Below are 19,018 nucleotides of genomic sequence, written 5' to 3'. Positions count from 1 at the left end.
AGCTGACCCCCACTTTTTTTTAATGTGGGTTAATTGAGCACAAAGTTAGTGGGTAAAGTCTTACCATGTATAATAGTATCCTTGGTAGTTTTTCCTTGTTTTGGAAGAAATTTCATTCCTATTTAATCAAATTTCATTCTTATTTAACTAAACTTCTGTAGGTAGGTAGGTAGCTGGATGGCTTGCTTACCCATGCTCTCTCTCTTCAGTTTTCCTTGTCTTTGTCCCTGAGATTACCTTCTTTAGTTAGTTTGCTGCTGCTGCTGCTAAGTCACTTCAGACGTGTCTGACTCTGTGTGACCCCATGGACGGAAGCCCACCAGGCTCCCCCGTCCCTGGGATTCTCCAGGCAAGAACACCGGAGCGGGCTGCCATTTCCTTCTCCAATGTGTGAAAGTGAAGTCGCTCAGTCGTGTCTGACCCTTAGCGACCCCATGGACTGCAGCCTACCAGCCTCCTCCATCCATGGGATTTTCTAGGCAAGAGTACTGGAATGGCTTGCCATTGCCTTCTCCTTAGTTAGTTTAGCTTTATGTTATTTTAAAGGTAGGTATTTTTTCCTTTATTAAAACAAATTCACAGCCTTTTAAATATTTAAATTATGCTTTCCCTTTTAAATTTTAATTTCAATCACATTTTTCTCATCATGTCAAACAATAGCTTCTTTTGTTTTCTGATATTTTTAAGCAGTCCATGGGGTTGCTACAAGTCAGACATGACTGAGCGACTTCACTTTCACACATTGGAGAAGGCAATGGCAAGCCACTCCAGTACTCTTGCCTAGAAAATCGCATGGACAGAGGGGCCTGGTGGGCTGCAGTCCATGGGGTCGCTACTAGTCGGACACGACTGAGCGACTTCACTTTCACACATTGGAGAAGGAAATGGCAACCCACTCCAGTGTTCTTGCCTGGAGAATCCCAGGGACGGGGGAGCCTGGTGGGCTGCCGTCTATGAGGTCGCACAGAGTTGGACACAACTGAAGTGACTTAGCAGCAGCAAAGCTTGATTAAATATAGATCTCCATTGGCTTTAGACAATCTAAATTTTTGAATCTTATTGTTAAGCAAGAAAGTAAACCATGCCTTGTTTTGCTCCTTTGTTCTTGTTGTTTAGCTGGTAAGTTCTGACTTTTTTGCAACTACGTGGGCTGTGTCCCATTAGGCTCCTCTGTTCATGGGGTTTCCCAAACAAGAATACTGGAGTGGGTTGCCATTTCCTTCTCCAGGGAATCTTCCCAGTCCAGGGATCAAACCAATGTCTCCTGCATTTTCAGGTGGGTTTTTTACCCCTGAGCCACCAGGGAAGCCCCTGTTTTGCTCCTAGTTTTTCTTTTAATTTGACATGTCTTTGGTGGGAAGACTTAAGAGGTGGGCAGACCAAAGAAGGTAAGAGGCATATTATTGAATAAGGAGGATAGAGAGTTATTGTTTTATCCATTTTAATTATCCTAGGTGGAATTTCCTATTTTTGTGTCCAGAGGTTTGAGGTATTGAGAAATGTTCTTGGGCATTTAGAGGTGTTGAAGTTGGAAGGTAATGCCAGCTGCCTCTGTCAACAGTAATAGAAATTTCCTTTGAAGACGAATCTAGAGATCCAAACTATAAATAATATCTAATATGCTGCAAGCCATATAGTAACTTTAAACTGTTTATGAATATTGCTTTACCATATATTCCTTTGTGTTTTTAACAGAGTGATATCTTAATTGGTAACTTAATTTCATCAGATATATACTGAAATTCTGAGGGAAAAGATTAATTTTAATAATTTCTAACATTAATTTTTAAAAATGATTTCTAGTTGCTTTTTAATTAAATGAAATTACTCATGGAATTTTATGTGTCTTTTGTTCTACTAATTGTATATTGATTTAAGAATCTAGACTTCAGCATTTTTGATACAGATCAACTGTGAATAAGTGGACTTTATAGGTTTAATAAACAACTTTTTATCTTTCTTATTAAAGAATAATTTTTATTTGTAGTATTAATCCAGTGAGACAGAAATAACAAAATACCTCTGACATTTCCTGGTGTGAAATGTCATTCATTTCAAATGACAATTTCAAATGTCATTCTGCAGTGTTTACCTCATGTTTACATTTATATTAGACAACTTAATATGATACTACTAGAATAAAACATATAAAAATGCTTTTTTATATACATAAATGTACATAAATGCCTTTTGCGGGGGGAGGGGAACAACTTAAGTACGTAACTGTTTTCACTGAAATAACCTGGTTTAGAAAACCATGAAAACAGGTGTTTGGGAGTAGTGTACCACAATTTTCTTTATTGTTCTTTCTTGGCTTCTGTGGCTTTCATTCTTGGTGTTTGAACGTTAGATAGCTAAAGCACTGTTAGAAGAGTTTTTGACTGTATACTAAGTTGAATTTTCCTTGTCACAGAATCTTTTAATGGGTCTCCTACAGGAAGCATAAATTTGGTAAGTACTGTTATGGCTACTTTAATTCTTAAAGTGGCCTGAAAATAATATGAAAAACTGAGCCTTAACATATGTAAATAAGTGATATATTAGAACCCTCAAATCATCCTTTATAAGAAGCTGTTGCACTTTTATAGAAATGTTAAATTCACATATAAGGGATCTGTGGATTAGAACTTAATGAAACGAGGTTTATTTTCTTTTTAAAAAATGGGTTTAAATCACCTGTCTGATTTAGTTGCAAGTGATAAAAATGTTTCATTATTTTCAACCTCAATATTTAATATTTCACTCTGATCAGTGCTATGATGGGCACTAAATTTATGACACATAAATGTTTATGTTGGAATTAGCTTTTTCTTCTTGTAATTAGAAAAGAAATATAAAACTGGTTGGGATGCCTGAAAACCTAAAGATATTTCTTAAGGTCTGCACTAACAAGTTCAGGTTATTGAAAACAAACAAACAAACATTTTTTAAGCTTAGAGGGTTTTACAAGAATTAAGCAACTGTATTCTGTGATTGCAGGTTTAAGAATGACACATTTTTAGCATATAAACTGTTCACTGGCATTTCATATATTCAGGGTGAAATGTGAAATAATGAACATTTCAGTTCTCTTATATATCCATGTTTGCCATTGAATACCTTGTTTCATAAAATGCTACTAGAGAGAAATATTAGTGTTGTGTGCAAGTTTCAGTCCAGAATTTGTTGATGGGGAGAGATTGTTTGCTTTGTTTTTCCTTCTACTACCTACCTGACTTTTTCTTTTGAACTTTTGGTAATAGATAAGTAGTTGAGAGAGGTCCATTGTCTTATGTTCCTTAGTATGACATTTACTTCTAAAATGACCTTATTGTATAAATGTTCCATTATTGTACAACATATAACCTTTAACAAAACAGTAAAGCAAATCAGCCATAGTGTTATGTCAGATATTTTGTAATGTTTTAAGTATTTTCCTAAATTATCTAGGATCATTACCATTTGCTTCTGTCATACCATAGGGTTATGACAAAAAGGAATAGCTCCTGGAGACTGAACAGTGTTAGCAATATAATGCCCATTAGGAAGAACAAGTTTCCAAATATGATGAAACTTTTCCTTGCATTGAAATTTTTTAGTATTCATGTTTGTAGTTCTTGTACAAGTATTTGAACACTATTAAAAAGTAATTTTTTCTTCATTCCCTATCTGGAATAAATGCTTTTTCAAATAAAAGAGATTCCTTTTATCATATAGTGATATAAAGCAAAACAGTCTGTGAGTTGAAAAAGGTGACACTTGACATCACTGACTTACAGTATTTTGTTTTTCACACAAATCTGTTACATCCAGGCTTTTAAGTAGCTGAAGTCTTTTGGATTCTTTTTTTTAAATACATAGACAAATTTGAATAAACAGTTGCATTTTAACAATAGTTTGATTACAAAAAATTGTTAAGACTATCACTTTTTTTCATATTTAATGAAGATAATATTTATTAATTGTATTAAAATTATAAACTGGATCATTATAGTTTATTCCAGCAAACTAAGCAAAGAAAATATCTAATGTGGTGGTTTACTCATTTTGTGATTGAGATTAGCACATAGGTTTATAAGCATTTTCGAAGTGCCATTGTAGTTCTGTTTGCTGAATTGATTATCGTAGTAAATTTCAATTTTTGGTTTTTATCCTAGCATAATGCTACAAAAAACACTTCTTTTGTTGGCAGGAAGTTCAAGAATCTTAACCCATGGTCACTTTTCAAACTATATTTTATTTCAGGACAACATTAATGCACTTGTTTTGAAATCACAGTTTTCTTTGATTAATCAGTACTTATACTTCTAAATCACAGTGTAGTTCCATGGTTATAATGTCATCAGTTGTAACTTTATATAGTCTAGGTGATATTTACACATGCATTATAACTGTGACTAATGGTTAAGAGACATTTCATTGAATTTTTTCATCATACTTATTGCAAATATTAATTGCATATTTTACATGTACAAGAAAAGGTGTTTATATACAGAGTTTTTCAACAGCTTCTGGCTTGCATAGTGTGTAAGATGCTAACATGGTTAAAGTAATACGAGAGCAACATATAACTTGTTATATGTTTACCTACAAAGGAAGGTTAACAGTAATAATAATGCTTTTTTGGAAAAGGTGATTGTTTTATATTCCCTGTGCTAGCTTATAGTTAGAACATTACAGTAGATAACAATTTTAAATTTTGTAGATTATTCCATTTCCTTTGGGGTTCTATATTTCATGTAAAAATAATTCTAAAACAAAGGTTCTGCTATTTGTCAAAATGTTTTGTTGTAGGTCAGTTAAAAAATTAAGTACATTCTAATTCTTTTCAAAGTATTTTCATTCACATTATATCCTGATAGAATTGTAGAACAGATATTACACCATTACCATTGGGAAAACTGAAATACAAGAAAGACTCACTGATACGGCTGAAGTCTATTAAGGTTATCAGTGCCGAAGTCTGGACTAGATCTAATTTAATTGAATGATTTTCCCACTTGACTTATGGATCATCTGTATGGAGTTACCAAATTTTGTTTTTTCTGATGATCAGTCTTTAGTAGATAGAATTTTGGCTTTCTTCTTAGGATGCAATTGCTTAATTTTAAATTGCTTTATGTCATATGCATGACTGCATTAAGGTCATTTAGATGACTCATTAATAACTGGTAATACCACATTAGGAATCCAAAGTTCATTCAGATCCCAGTGGTTTTTCAAGTGTGAAATATGTCTGAATCATATACTGTCTGTGTGTTGTAGGTCCCTGAGACCACTCCTATGGTCACTGATTTACTAAGAGGACTCACAGACCCCAGCATAGCTAAAATTTATTATAGCGGAAGGATATAAAGCAGAATCAGCAAAGGGAAAAGGTGGATGGGGCAAAGTCCAGAGAATACCAGGTTCAAGTTTCCACAAATCTTCTCCCATGGAAGTCACATAGCACAGACTTAATTGTGCTGGCAGTGAATATAACAACATGTGTGAAATGCTGCTACCAGGAAAGCTCATCTGAGCCTTAAGTGCCCAGGGTTTTTATTGGAGATAGATCACACAAGGCACAAACTGACTCCCAGAAGGAAAGCGGGTATTTGGTGTAAACCACATTGTCTATACAGATAGTTTAGGTAGAGTAAGCCACTTTAGCAGTTAGGAATGATGGGAACTTTTTCTAAATCTAACTTCCCAGATATTGTCCCAGGCCGTCCTTTCTGAGAAGAACAACTTAAGGTCTGTTGTGTTAACTCTTTTCCATACAGTCTCGCCTTCATTATATGCTTATGTTCCCTTCTGTGTAAGTGTGGGTGTGTGGATACGGAGCAGAAAAAGTTTTGAGGCAAAGTCTATAGTTATAAAATTTATTGAATCAATCAGTAATAATTTTTATTTTTGAAATTATTTTTAAAAAAATAACTAAATCTTAACTGTAGATTCACTTCATTTAGTAAATAATCATAATATCAGCTAACATTTTTTGTGTTAGGCAGTCTTCTAAATGTTTTACATGTCTTCATTTAGTCCTCATTTAGGTACGGTTATTCTCACTTTATAGATAAGGAGTGTAACTAAAATTATTTCTAAGTTAACAAAAGTGTTAAGTTAATACAAAGTTGGCTCTATATATTTCAACATTAAAAAGGTGAAATGTTGATTTAAGAACATGTCTATTTGGGAAGGGAAGGGGGAGGGGGGTTTAGGATGGGGAACACATGTACATCCATGGGGGATTCATGTCAATGTATGGCAAAACCAATACAATATTGTAAAGTAAAAAAAGAACATGTCTGCTTACTATTATCCACATTTTTTCTTGCCATATATTGAATATAATTGAGAAGAAGCAAATTGTAGTATGTGGACAGGTAATGAAGGAAGAAATAATCTGATGTATTTATTAAGTTGATTATTAAATTAGTTTGTTTTACAGTTTCTTAATCTTCTCTTTCTTCTATTAGTATAAACAAAGAGAATTATTGTTTGTGAGAGGGAGGTACAGATAAGAACATAGAGCAAAAATGAGTAATATATATGATATAGAAATCTTTAATAATTTCTTTCCTATAGAATTTAAAATTTTTGTTTTCTAATTTTTTTCCCTCATCAGTCTTTAGATGACCTTTCAAATGTGTCTTCTGATGACTCAGTACAACTTCATGCTTACATTTCAGACACTGGTAAGAGACTTTGTGGTTTAATTATTACTTAAAAACTATTGAGTATCATTACCCCTACCTTATCTTCCACATTTATTTTTACAAATCATTTTTCTATTCTTTGTTATATTTTCATGTTACTTTTTTTCTGTAGCATATTCTTCATTAAATTCTATAATGTTTATTATTATATGTATATTTCCTTTCTTTAAGGTTGTTCCTGTTATCATTTGAAAAAGGATAAATTCTGAGCATTTTGTCGTTGCTGATAAACTTTGAAACCAGTCTTTTCTTTGAGTCTAGCGGATAATTATCTGCATAATTCTTATTAAATTGTTTTGGGGCAGATTTTAGTTTAGTATTTGTTTTCATACATGCAGAAGTCAGTAGACTTCTAGGTAAATGAAGCCTTTGTATAGGAGTTTACGAAAACAGTGCTTGGATGAGGTGAGATTCATGACTCAATTAGCATGTGTGCAAAATGGCTAGTGAATTGAGGAGAAAAATAGTTTCATCATTGTTATTGAGTTATTAGATAATGTCAGTGATGGTTTTCTTATCTGGCTTCTCGTGATTCTTAAGTGGATCTCTCTTTTCCGAGGATTCTGATATTCTAGCTGTTTTGTCCATTCATTCAACAAGTATTTATCAGCTTCTTAAAGGATATGGAAGCATAATACTAAGCATTTTTAATAAGTTGTTATTTCTGTCAGACAAAATTATGTATAATCACTAAAGAGGCAGTACACTAGAGTGGTTAAGAGCACAACTTTTTATCCAAATTGCTTGGTTTTAAACCCCAGCTTTGCCCCTTAATAGTTGGGTGAACTTGGATGAGTCTTAACTTCTCTGTTTCTTAATTCCTTATCTGTGAAATGGGATAATAGTAATACTTGCCTCATAGAACTAATAAACTAATTGTATTAGTGGTTACATGGTCGGCATTATATATTAGTGTTTGTTCGATAAACATTTACTGGTTGGGCTACGGAGTCTCTTTGAGTCTGGATCCCATGTCCTTAACCTTATGACAGAAAGTAAACTAGTGCAGTGCACTTATGGAATGATTCTTGGACCAGTGGACTATCCCTTCATTGAGGAATCTTGTTTTAAAAAATAGTGGCTAGGTTAGGCAATATGCTTAGTGATGAGATTTATTTATATTCTGGTCCTAGTTCCTTATCTGGTTATAGATTAGTAACAAAGGTTGCACAGCACCTGCTACGAGTAGTAACATTGTCCTAATGAAAACACAACCTATTATTTCCACTGTGATATCTCACCATCATCTTAAAATCTATGTAGCCTCATTAGCTTTTAAAATCAAATTACCTTTCTGTCTTAGGGCTTGTTTTATAATAGCCCCATAGTCTTCCTTTTGTGCACCCATCCTAGTCTCATCTCCCTGCCTATCAAATTTGTAACAAATCTGATTATTATATTTTAAAATGCTTTCTGACATTCCTTTCTTCTTTCCTTTTCTATTTCTTGCTAGTTTCCTTGTTTTTATTAACTCCTAATTGGTTATGGTTTGCTGCCTAAGTGGCCCCTGATTTCTATTATCCTTTCCCAAACCTTTCTTGAACACAGCATGTAAAGCCATTCCCTTGTTGGCATGCAGACACTGTTGAGTGATGGTGGTATTTTAATGTGATCATAGTGTTGTACAGTTTGTTCTGCATAGGTCTCCGAGTGAAGGATAATTGAAAGAGGTGAACAGTGAATAATAAAGTCTCTGACAGCAAGATGACCGAGGTCTATCCCCAGTCTTCAGTTCAGTTCAGTAGCTCAGTTGTGTCTGACCCTTTGCGACCCCATGAACCGCAGCACGCCAGGCCTCCCTGTCCATCACCAACTCCCGGAGTCCACCCGGGAATTGAATTGGTGATGCCATCCAACCGTCTCATCCTCTGTCGTCCCCTTCTCCTCCTGTCCTCAATTTTTCCCAGCATCAGGGTCTTTTCAAATGAGTCAGCTCTTTGCATCAGGTGGCCAAAGTATTGGAGTTTCAGCTTCAGCATCAGTCCCCAGTCTTATATTTTGTCAAATCAGGAACACTGATATTAGATGGACAGGAAATGAAGGACAATTCTGAGTACAAAGCGCAAATATTAGAAAAACTTTCATGAAAACCTGGGAAAGATTTCTGTAGAACTGCATTTGCCAGTGTAGATTTGTAGCTGTTTTGTGATTAAAATAATTTACTAAGAAGCTGCTCACACCTTTCTTTGCCTAAGTGTGTACAAAATACAAAATATTTAGTCATCTCCAAAACTTGGCCACTTGTTTTTTTTACAAGAGCAATTTATACTTCTGGTCAACATGATAGTCTAAACTGCTATGCAAAATTTTGCTTCCTACACATAGAAAAACTGAAAACAGTAGAATAAAAATACCTAAAAGGGGAAATCTACAGGTGGAATAGACTATGAGGAAAAGCAAGTATAGGGAAATGAAGAGGAGTTGAAGCCAAAGAGCTTATAGGAGTGTAAAGACTACTCTTTTGATTTTGACAGCATTTCCATGCCCTCAAATTTAAGAGGCACAAATGGGCTAAGGCAGAGGAAAGCCTGGAACCACAGGCCTTTGCATAAAGCCCAGATTCATAGACGGTGACTTGATGTGAAAGAGGAACTAAAAGAACTTAGCCTACTGTCAGAGGAAAGAGCAAACAATGTCAAGGTTATGGTTGGGAATGGTGTCACTCATATGAAATTGAAAGGCTGTCTTACACCACATGTGGGTGATATAAGATTCAGCCATCCTGAAGTGGTTGTGTACCACAGGAGTATGATAAAAATAATTGTAGAGATAAAACAAGGCAAGAATACCACACTGTAAAAAAAAAAAAAACACATCTAGTTATAGAAATAAAAAAATAGTTCTGGAAATTAAGGTGAGTGAATGAATTAAAAAGCAGATCAGGTACAGATGAGTGGAGACTTAGTAAACTGTTGGAGACCCGAAAAGTTGATCTTGAGTAGAATACAACATGGCTTTGGTGTGGGAAAATGGAAAATGAGAAAGAATTATTCAAAGTACATCTCTTTACTAAAGATCTGTACAAAATAGGAATAGGTTTTCATTTTTGAGACTGCGTGACTTGGATGGTTTGTGTCAATTCAGCAGAAAAAAAAATGACTTCTTAGAAAAGTCTTCAGAATAAATTACACATGTAAATTGCTGTGTATTTTGAATGAGAAAGATTTGCCAAAAGATCAGGTAGATCTTGTTGTTTGTTGTTATTTTAGTCACTCAGTCTTGTCATTGGCTATAGCCCAGCAGGCTCATCTGTCCCTGGGATTCTCCAGGCAAGAATACTGGAATGGGTTGCCATTTTCCTCCTCCAGGGGATCTTCCCAATCCAGAGATCAAACCTGCCTCTCCTTCATTGGCAGGCGGATTCTTTACCACAGAGACACCTGGGAAGTTCAGACAGATCTTACCCTATAGCTTTTGCTTGCAGTTCAGTTTCAGAGCTATCAGTATTAATTGAGTTACAGCTGAACAGTGAAGGCTAAAGTGGAAGTCAAGTCTCAGTCGTGTCCGACTCTTTGTGACCCCATGGACTGTAGCCCACCAGGCTCCTCCGTCCATGAGATTTTCCAGGCAAGAATACTGGAGTAGGTTGCCATTTCTTTCTCCAGGGGATCTTCCCGACAGAGGGATCGAACCCAGGTCTCCCGCATTGCGGGCAGGCGCTTTAACCTCTGAGCCACCACAGTGAAGGCTAACACAGAAGATATTGTTTTGTTTCTGTTAAAAGCTCTTTGGAAAGAGAATCCAAAGTGGACATCACTGTGTAGTTGGTAGTGTCATGATCGCCTTGTAGGTCATTTTGTAATGTAACCAACACATGTAACATCTTATGGATGTGAGTACAGATGACAGGAATCTATTTTATCCGGGTTGACATCCTTTTGTCTTATCTGTCATTTCAAATTCTCCGTTTCACGTTGTCCGTTTTGTTTTCATTCTTCATCTTCCTCCCTTTTGTGTCTTTTGTTCCTCCTCATTTTGTCTTAAATGACTAGTATATGCTCACTCTGACCCATATGCTGTGGCAGGCGTTTGTAATGATCATGGCAAGACGTACGCATTGTATGCCATCACTGTACACCGGCGCAACGTGAACACTGAGGAAGTATGGAAAACCTACCGTCGTTACAGTGACTTCCATGATTTCCACATGAGGATCACCGAACAGGTAGTGAGACTTTTAAAGTTTGTGTACTTTATATTGTTCCGTGCTTCCATGTTTGATTCTAAATGGTTGTGAGTGATGCTAAAGTACTGACCAAAGCTAAGAAAATAAGGTAACAATTTTTTATAATCAACAGTGAATGTTAGAATGCTTTTGTCCATTTAACTAATAAATTTTAAACAGTCCTAATCACTGTGGACTAGTGACAAAGTACCAATGATATACCTTGGAAAATTAGAATAAATGTGTGTGTCTGATTTTAAGAGAGTGTATGTGTCTTGTCCTTTGCATAGGTATTTGGATTTATCTAGCATATAGATAGAGATCATTGTAAGACATTTTTTGATTTTTCTGTTTGGTAATATAATTTAAAGCTGTGGTTATTTTAAATGGCATCCTTTCCCAACTACTAACAGATAAGTCCTTGATCCATTAAGTTGTATGAAGAACCAAAACCTAAATTATATTTAAAATTAACCAAATAATGTTTTAAATTCTTACCAAATTCAATGCTCTTGTTTCATAGAAGTATGAGGACTCTTAAGCGTAACAAATGTAAACATTTTTATTTTTCCCTGTTTTATCTTTTATTAAATATTTTTTCTTCTTTTTAACTTAGAACAAAATAAATTATCAGTGGATAAATTGGAATAGGTAATCTATGAAATTTATTTTAAGTCATGATAATCTTTTATGCAGTATTTTAAAATATACAATAATTATTAAGCCAATGGAATAATAATAATGGTGACATTTGATTGGGTGAACTAAAGCTTTGAAATGACATTTTACTACATAAATAATCAGAAAATACATCTTTCACTTGGGATGTAGAAAATGTATGATTGGCACCATAAAGATCTCATTAAAATATTTTGTAAATAGAGTGAGATAACCTACTAATAAAGCTTTAAAGTGTTTAGAAACCAGGTTATTATTGACTCCACCAGCCCATATTAAAAGGACTGTTTTTAATTGTATTCATAAGGAAATTAATAACTCTGGGCATATCTCTTCTGTTCTTGTTAAATAGAGCTCCATGTTTAGCTTGATTTGTTTGCAAAGGTGAAAGAATTTTCTGCCCCCAAAAATTCCTGTTTGATATTTTTTTAAAATCACATAGTTCGTATATCTCTTCCTTTTAAAGTAATGTGAATTACTGAGAGTAGTTTTAGTTACTTGCAAATTTATGGGAATTTGGTATAATACGAAATTTTCTTTGAATAGTTATTTTTTCCTGTTGTTCAGAAGAATAATCATTGCTTAAAGATTCTAGGCTAGGACTGTAAATACTGTGTTTATAGATTGACAAATATAGATAAAGAACATACTTTTAAAAAACTCTTAATAGAACAATTCATGTAGAAAATTTACTTTTCAGTACAGCACCAAAATTAAATGCAACTAACTGATAAAGCACAATTCAGTTTTGAAAGTGCTCAGTGCAGACGGATGAAGTGGATGTGTTAAAGTTACAGTAGTATGTGATTACTAAAGCATATGGATTGCTTTTGGAAATTAAGAAATTAAAACCTAAGCTTGTTAAGTGAAATTTTAGGTTTAAGGAAAATACTAAGCACTTGTAAATAAGACTCATACTGTTTGCCTTTTAGTTCTGCCTTATTTATAGTTTTAGTTTTATATTTATTTGTTTAAGACAAATCCTATAAGAAAATGCAGTGAACTTTTATTTCACTGGTGGCAACAGTGCAGCCAGTGGACGCAAATAAATTTTGGCTCCATAGAGCTCTTTAAGTATTAAAATTATTTTAGAACAGATTTTGTTTTGTTTCTTTAACTTTGTGACATAAATTTTTTTCCCATTCTAAACATATGAACTATTATTTGTTTTCTTTAATGTTTTATAATTTTATAGTCTTAAATTGATACTTTATGGATAAAGATTTATAGGATTAAAAGAAAATAATTGGGATGGTGGGATGGGAAGGGAGGTGGGAGAGTGTTCAGGATGAAAATTTTTTTTCTTTTTTAAATCTAAGAAAAAGAAAGTAAAATGTTAAATGTCAAATTATTTTAGAAATGATCCAATTCATTATTCAACATATGACCATGAACAAGACAGACCAAGTCCTTGCCTCTAGGAGCTTGTATTCCAGTGGATAACTCTGTGCCTTTCAGTTTTATTGCATGAATTATTCCTAAATATGCAGCTTATATTTATAAATAAAATACCAATGATTTAAAAATATTAAGTAAGCATTAAGATAACTGAGTAAAATATATTTATGTGTTTGGATATAAATGAACTTTGAATCCTTCTAATAAAAAATTCTAAATGTTTTCCAAATTTTCTAGACCTGACATATTCAGTGTGGAAAGAGAAAATCTTTGGGTTTGGAATGTCTGTGATTTATGTATAGTATTTGAGTTCTTTGTGAACATTGAAATAACATTTTAATTTATGTTCTTTAGGTACGTTTCTTTTTTTTTGCATTCATTTAAAAATATTTTTGTGACTTTTTGGCAGAGGAAATCCCATTACTTTGCAGGGAATGGACTACTTTGTACCTGTGAATAATCTTTTAAATATCAAACTAATAATTAATATAGAGTATTAAATTTTTCCATTTTTCTCCCTTTTAAAATAACAATATTTGAGAAGAACTGTTAGTCATCGTGCTTCCAGTACAGACAGATAATTTTAAAACCAGCTTGATAATTTAGACTTTAAGAAAATAACTGTTGCATTTAATTTTTTTATTAATGTTTAATGTTTCAAAATTTTGGAAATTGTTGTTTTGAGGAGTGCTGCTATATTCCCTTGGTGTGTTAGTTTACTGGAACTGCCATAGCAAAATACCCAGCTTAAACAACAGAAATCTGTTATCTCATAGTTTTGGAAGCTAGAAGTCCAAGATCAAGTTGTTGGCAAGTTTGATTTCTCTTGAGTCAGCTCTCCTTGGCTTTCAGATGGTGCTGAATATGGCCTCACATGACTTTTTCATTGTATGCTCCCATTCCTGATGGCTCTTTGTATCCCTCTTGGGGCTTTGTTTTGATTTTATTCCCTCTCTGAAGGCCAATTCTGAAGTGCTGGAGGTTAAGGTTTCAACATGTGAATTATGAGGGAATAAAATATATTGGTAATGCCTAAATAAACTATGCATTCTGTAAAATTCAATCAGTAGTTTAAGATACCATTGAAAAGTCATATTCCAGGAAACTAAATATCTTTTAGGACACCTTGAAAAATGTAAATTTACTTCTATAAAATGTGGTTTAAAAAAATTAAAACCAGGATATTATACATTCATATTCAGCAAAGACCCATTCTTACGCTTTTGTGAACCACCAATCTTGTGACTGCAGCATAACATTTTCCCTGAAAGTTACTGCCCCCACTTTATTTACTTGGTTAGGGCAAAAGAACTACTTTTAACTTTCATGCGTAACATGTGATGAACTTGTCACATTATACTTCCAGGCAACCATCTGATTTGCCATTCCGTTTAATAATTTATCAGAATCTTCCATTTTCGGGATGAAAATTATCCTACACCTTTTCATTTCCTCTTTTCTTTAATCTCTGCACCAGGAATGAGTTTTCTTTACAGACTCATTTTTGTCTGTTGTTATTTGATCAAAGAATGGTTTTAGAAAGCTTGTTGCATCCTGGATATGTCTCACATAGGGAAAGCAATGAAGCTTCTCATTGAAGTTTTAGATACTAGATATTGTTGGCCAAGCACAATACCTTGCTGAATGATGTTGTTGTTCTACTTTGTTAGCAGCTAGTATGGTTAAAATCTGTGCTTTAACAAGGCATGGTGGATTGCTACCTATCTGGACTTTTGAAGGTGAAGTCTATAGATGCTAAACTTCAGATATGTACACTTGTTTTTGTTAGTAGCTTTACAAATATATATGCTATATAGCTATTTTATTTTCTTAGTTATTATGAATTTATTTTTCATGTAGTTTCATGCAGGGGATAAGTATCAGTGTTATACTATATGTCATTATATATAGAGAGTTATAGCTGTAATCTATATTTTGAAGTTTGCCTCTTCTACTTTTAATAGTTGGCTATTACAGTGATTAACTGATTTGAAGTCATCAATATAAAAATATTTCTTTGAGTTTTTTTCAAGAAACCAGAAACTCGTAACTTTGATTGTTGATAGTTTATTTGCTAATACTTAATTCTTGTCAAAAGGTTTTTAAACAAAATGTTTTTTAAAACCTTTTGTTATGAAAATGTTGAATGATCTTAAAATCAGAGAGATTATTAAAATGAAAAACCATGTGGTTCATCAGTTATCCATGCTTGTCATTCTTAGAAAATAACTTCTTTATAATAACATTAGAACTGTGGTTTGGATATATTTGCACAGTATTTTATATTTTCTGATTTTGGCTTAATAAGATAAAATACATTGCAAAATCTGTTTAAGATACTTCTGATACATAGAGAAATTGTCACTTGGAAACTACTTTTTTCTTTTTGTAAAAAAATCTAAGATTATTGAATGTATTTTGTTTTGTAGTTTGAAAATCTGTCAAGCATATTAAAGCTTCCTGGTAAAAAGACTTTTAATAATATGGATAGAGATTTTTTAGAAAAGAGAAAAAAAGATCTAAATGCATATTTGCAGGTAAGTTCAGGTTTATTATTACTCGTAGGTTTTCATTTTAATAGAGCACACAAATACAGCTGATTTCTTTGGTAGAGAATGTTTTTACTGTAATAGTGAGATAGCAGCCACTTTTGAGGTGCTGAGATATGACTTGCAATCTGATCAGTGATTTATGAATATTATTTCTCTGTTTATTAATTTAGAAGTTTTCTGGACACTCAGTGCTAGAAATTTTACCTTCAGGTTTGAATGAATACATAGCTACACCCACACTCACACCCACACTTGTACACACACACACACACAAACACACACTCAGTGCTAGAAATCTTACCTTCATGTTTGAATGAATACATAGCCACACACCCACACACCCCCACCCACCCCCACACATACCTACACACCCACACCTGTACACACACACACACACACACACACACACAGTGCTAAAAATCTTACCTTTAGGTTTGGCTGAGTACAAACCCACACACACCCCCACACCTACACACACACACACCCAGCAGATTTCTCTTCTGAAATAATAAAATGTGTCTCATAAGTTATTTCCTGGGTAAGGACTGCCAGAAATAGCTTTGTTTTAGAAAGTAGTACCCAAATACCAGATTTTAATAATACCACTTTATGGTTTTTTATACTAATGAATGATTTATAAAGATGTCTCATCTGTTAATATTAGCTCCCCACTTCACTCTTTAGGAGTCAGCAAATTCCAGCCTACAGACCACATCCAGCCTGCCACCCATTTTATTAGAGTTTATTATATTATTAGAACACAGCCACCCATTTAGTTTACTGCTGTCTATGACTGCTTTTACACTACTACATTGGAGTTGAGTAGTTGCAGGAGACTATGGATCACAGAACGTAAAATAATTATTATATGTACATCAAAAATTTGCTGACCATGTCCTAGTATTTAGCAAAACTTGGCCAATACTGTACTTGATATTTTGAGGGAAGTTTTCTCTCTCTCAAACATTTATAAGTTTAATTGAGTTTGCTTATAACTATTCCATAGCACTACAGTTTACCGAAAGGATAGGAAAAACATATAAATCTGCTGTTATTCACCTTTGTCTTCTGGCTTAAGGCTAAATGATATTGTTTACATGACTTGTCAAACATTTTGTTTTTTAGAATGTATTAACATTAGTTGCATTAAAATCTGCATCAATTATTTATAAAATTTAGAAAATAAGCACCTTTTTTGAAATCTGGTGCTGTAAATGTATGTTTTAGTTGTGGCTGTACTGTCTGCATCTTAGCTAATGATCTCAATATGTCAAAACATGTTTCACTGAAGGAATTAAGCTAGAATGTTAGACTCTATCATGTTGTAAAAGCAGCATTTTGTTTTGGGCCTTCTTTATAATACGTAAAAGTTTTAATTTTAATTGTTTTATATACTTTCCATTAATGGGGGAAGTAAACTGCTATGTTATTCACATTCTAATTTTAACTTTAAAATTTTAACTATGGATCTTCTTAGTTATAAGCTGTAAAACCTGAAAATGGAATAGTAAATAACATTTTGGAGAATTCCCTGGCAATCCAGTGGTTAGGACTTCACACTTCCACTGCAGGGGAAACTAAGAGCCCACATGCTACATGGCGAGGCTAAAATAAATAGATAGATAATAGATAACTGTGTTAATATTTTAAAAAATGACAACATTTTTTACTATACATTCTTACCTTTCTAGCAGATGACATTGTAGGTAGTGGTTAATTTCCAGTACCCTGTCAATATAAGATGCCTCTTATTTTTCCTGTTAGTTACTGTTAACTCCTGAAATGATGAAAGCGTCTCCAGCCTTGGCTCACTATGTGTATGATTTCCTTGAGAACAAAGCCTACAGTAAAGGGAAAGGGGATTTCGCTCGCAAGGTAAGCAGACCATTGCAATATTGGCTTTCTTCATAGGTCTGTTTTCTTTGTTTTCAGTAAAAGAAGATAATTTATATTTATGTGTATGTTTTAAAACTAGAAATTTTGTTAAATGTTCTCTGGCATCTTCTGTGCTTTATCAAAGAGTCAGACACGTCTGAGTGACTGAACTGATGCTTTATCAAGCCTACTATATATAGGCATATCTAATAAATTCCTGTCTTTACATGTAGATTAAAATCCAGTAGTAGCTGGAAAGGAGAGGGTGGGGGAAAGCTTTGTTTCTGAAATGATGCTTTAAGGAAAGTTGGCCTAAGACAAGCCACGGGCTTTCATTAGTTTAAGAAGGAGCTGTCAATACTTCTTTTTGGGAGGAAATGTCTTTTAATTGGGGTAAGGATAGTAAAAATGTTAATTAAGTAGACTCTGTCCCTGAAAGTATTTATGCCTTTTGAGTGAAATAGTTATTATTTAAATTTTTAGGGACTCAGGCCTATTCTGGAAATAAGATGCTGGGTTAAGACAATAAATGATTTACTGCTCAGTTGGGTGAGAAAGCTCACTGGGTGAGAAGGCAAACAGTGGAATCAGGCAGCCTTTGGTTCAAATTCCTGTTCTGCCATTTATTAGTTGTGGCCTGCAAAATGTTACTTGACCTCTGGGCTTTTAGTTTCCTCAAGATTGATGGTGTTAATCCTCACTTTAGAGCATGTGTGGATCAAATGAAATAATCTATGTATGACAGTGCCTGTCTGAATCAGTGTTGGCTCTTAGAAGTAGTAACAATAGCAACAGGAGCTGCAGCATTAGTTGGGGAAACTGTAAGTTGGAATTCTATGTATTATTTTTGCAACTTTTTGAAAGTCTGAAGTTATTTAAAAATGAAAATTAAAAGACTTCCCCACCTCTCATCCCCTATAAAAAGACTAACTTGTTTAAAAAAGATTACGGAATTGGTACAACTAAGTAAGAATTAACAACTGTAAGAACTTCAAATGCTCTCTCAAGGATACCATGGTTTAACATCCAAGTGAATGTTAACATTTCTAAATGGAATGTTTTATTTTAATAAGACATTCTAGGTTATGTATTTTATAATGGTGGGGGGAAAATATGGTGACCTTATCTTTGTATTTCATGATTGAAGTGATTGAGTTTTAATTCCAACTCTGAAATGCCTTTATTGTTAATAGAGATGCATGTCAATATTCCATCTTTTTTATGTTTACCTTAGTTTATCTCTTAATATTGCATCTATTTGAGATAAACTATAAGTTGATAATAACCTTTTGAGATAAAAGAAGCATTATATTGTTGCTAAGTTTTGTCCAACTCTGTGACTCCATGGACAGCAGCATGCCAGGCTTCCCTGTCCTTCACTATCTCCCGGAGTTTGCTCAAACTCCTGTTCATTGAGTCAGTGATACCATCCAACCATTTCATTCTCCGTAGCCCCTTTTTCCTCCTGCCCTAAATGTTTCCCAGCATCAGGGTCTTTTCCAGTGAGTTAGCTCTTCACATCAGGTGGCCAAAGTATTGGAGCTTCGGCCTCAGCATCAGTCCTTCCAGTGATATTCAGGGTTGATTTCCTCCAGGATTGACTGGTTTGAACATTATATTAAATGTAGGCAATTTCTTTTTTACCACCCCACAGTAACGTGTGTGTGTGT

At 33.9% G+C, this 19,018-nt stretch overlaps 1 protein-coding gene across 3 annotated transcripts in view; it reads left to right on the top strand.

The window, feature by feature from the left end:
- SNX13 (sorting nexin 13) overlaps positions 1-19,018 on the top strand; it is a 151,283-nt gene that overhangs the window by 118,552 nt on the left and 13,713 nt on the right. For 2 of the 3 annotated variants that reach the window (XM_055420543.2, XM_088833584.1), the window contains 5 exons: positions 2,414-2,451; positions 6,590-6,659; positions 10,673-10,845; positions 15,351-15,458; positions 17,238-17,348. In XM_055420543.2, the coding sequence (XP_055276518.2) occupies positions 2,414-2,451; positions 6,590-6,659; positions 10,673-10,845; positions 15,351-15,458; positions 17,238-17,348 (500 nt within the window). The remainder of the gene's footprint in view (positions 1-2,413; positions 2,452-6,589; positions 6,660-10,672; positions 10,846-15,350; positions 15,459-17,237; positions 17,349-19,018) is intronic. The other variant, XM_055420542.2, reaches the window with a different exon arrangement.

Source organism: Moschus berezovskii, chromosome 3, assembly GCF_049115385.1.
Source record: "Moschus berezovskii isolate FMDL1 chromosome 3, NW_MosBer_1.0, whole genome shotgun sequence".
Lineage (NCBI taxonomy): Eukaryota > Metazoa > Chordata > Mammalia > Artiodactyla > Moschidae > Moschus > Moschus berezovskii.
The sequence above is the reverse complement of the archived record's forward strand: the minus strand, read 5'-3'. Positions and strand labels throughout refer to the sequence as shown.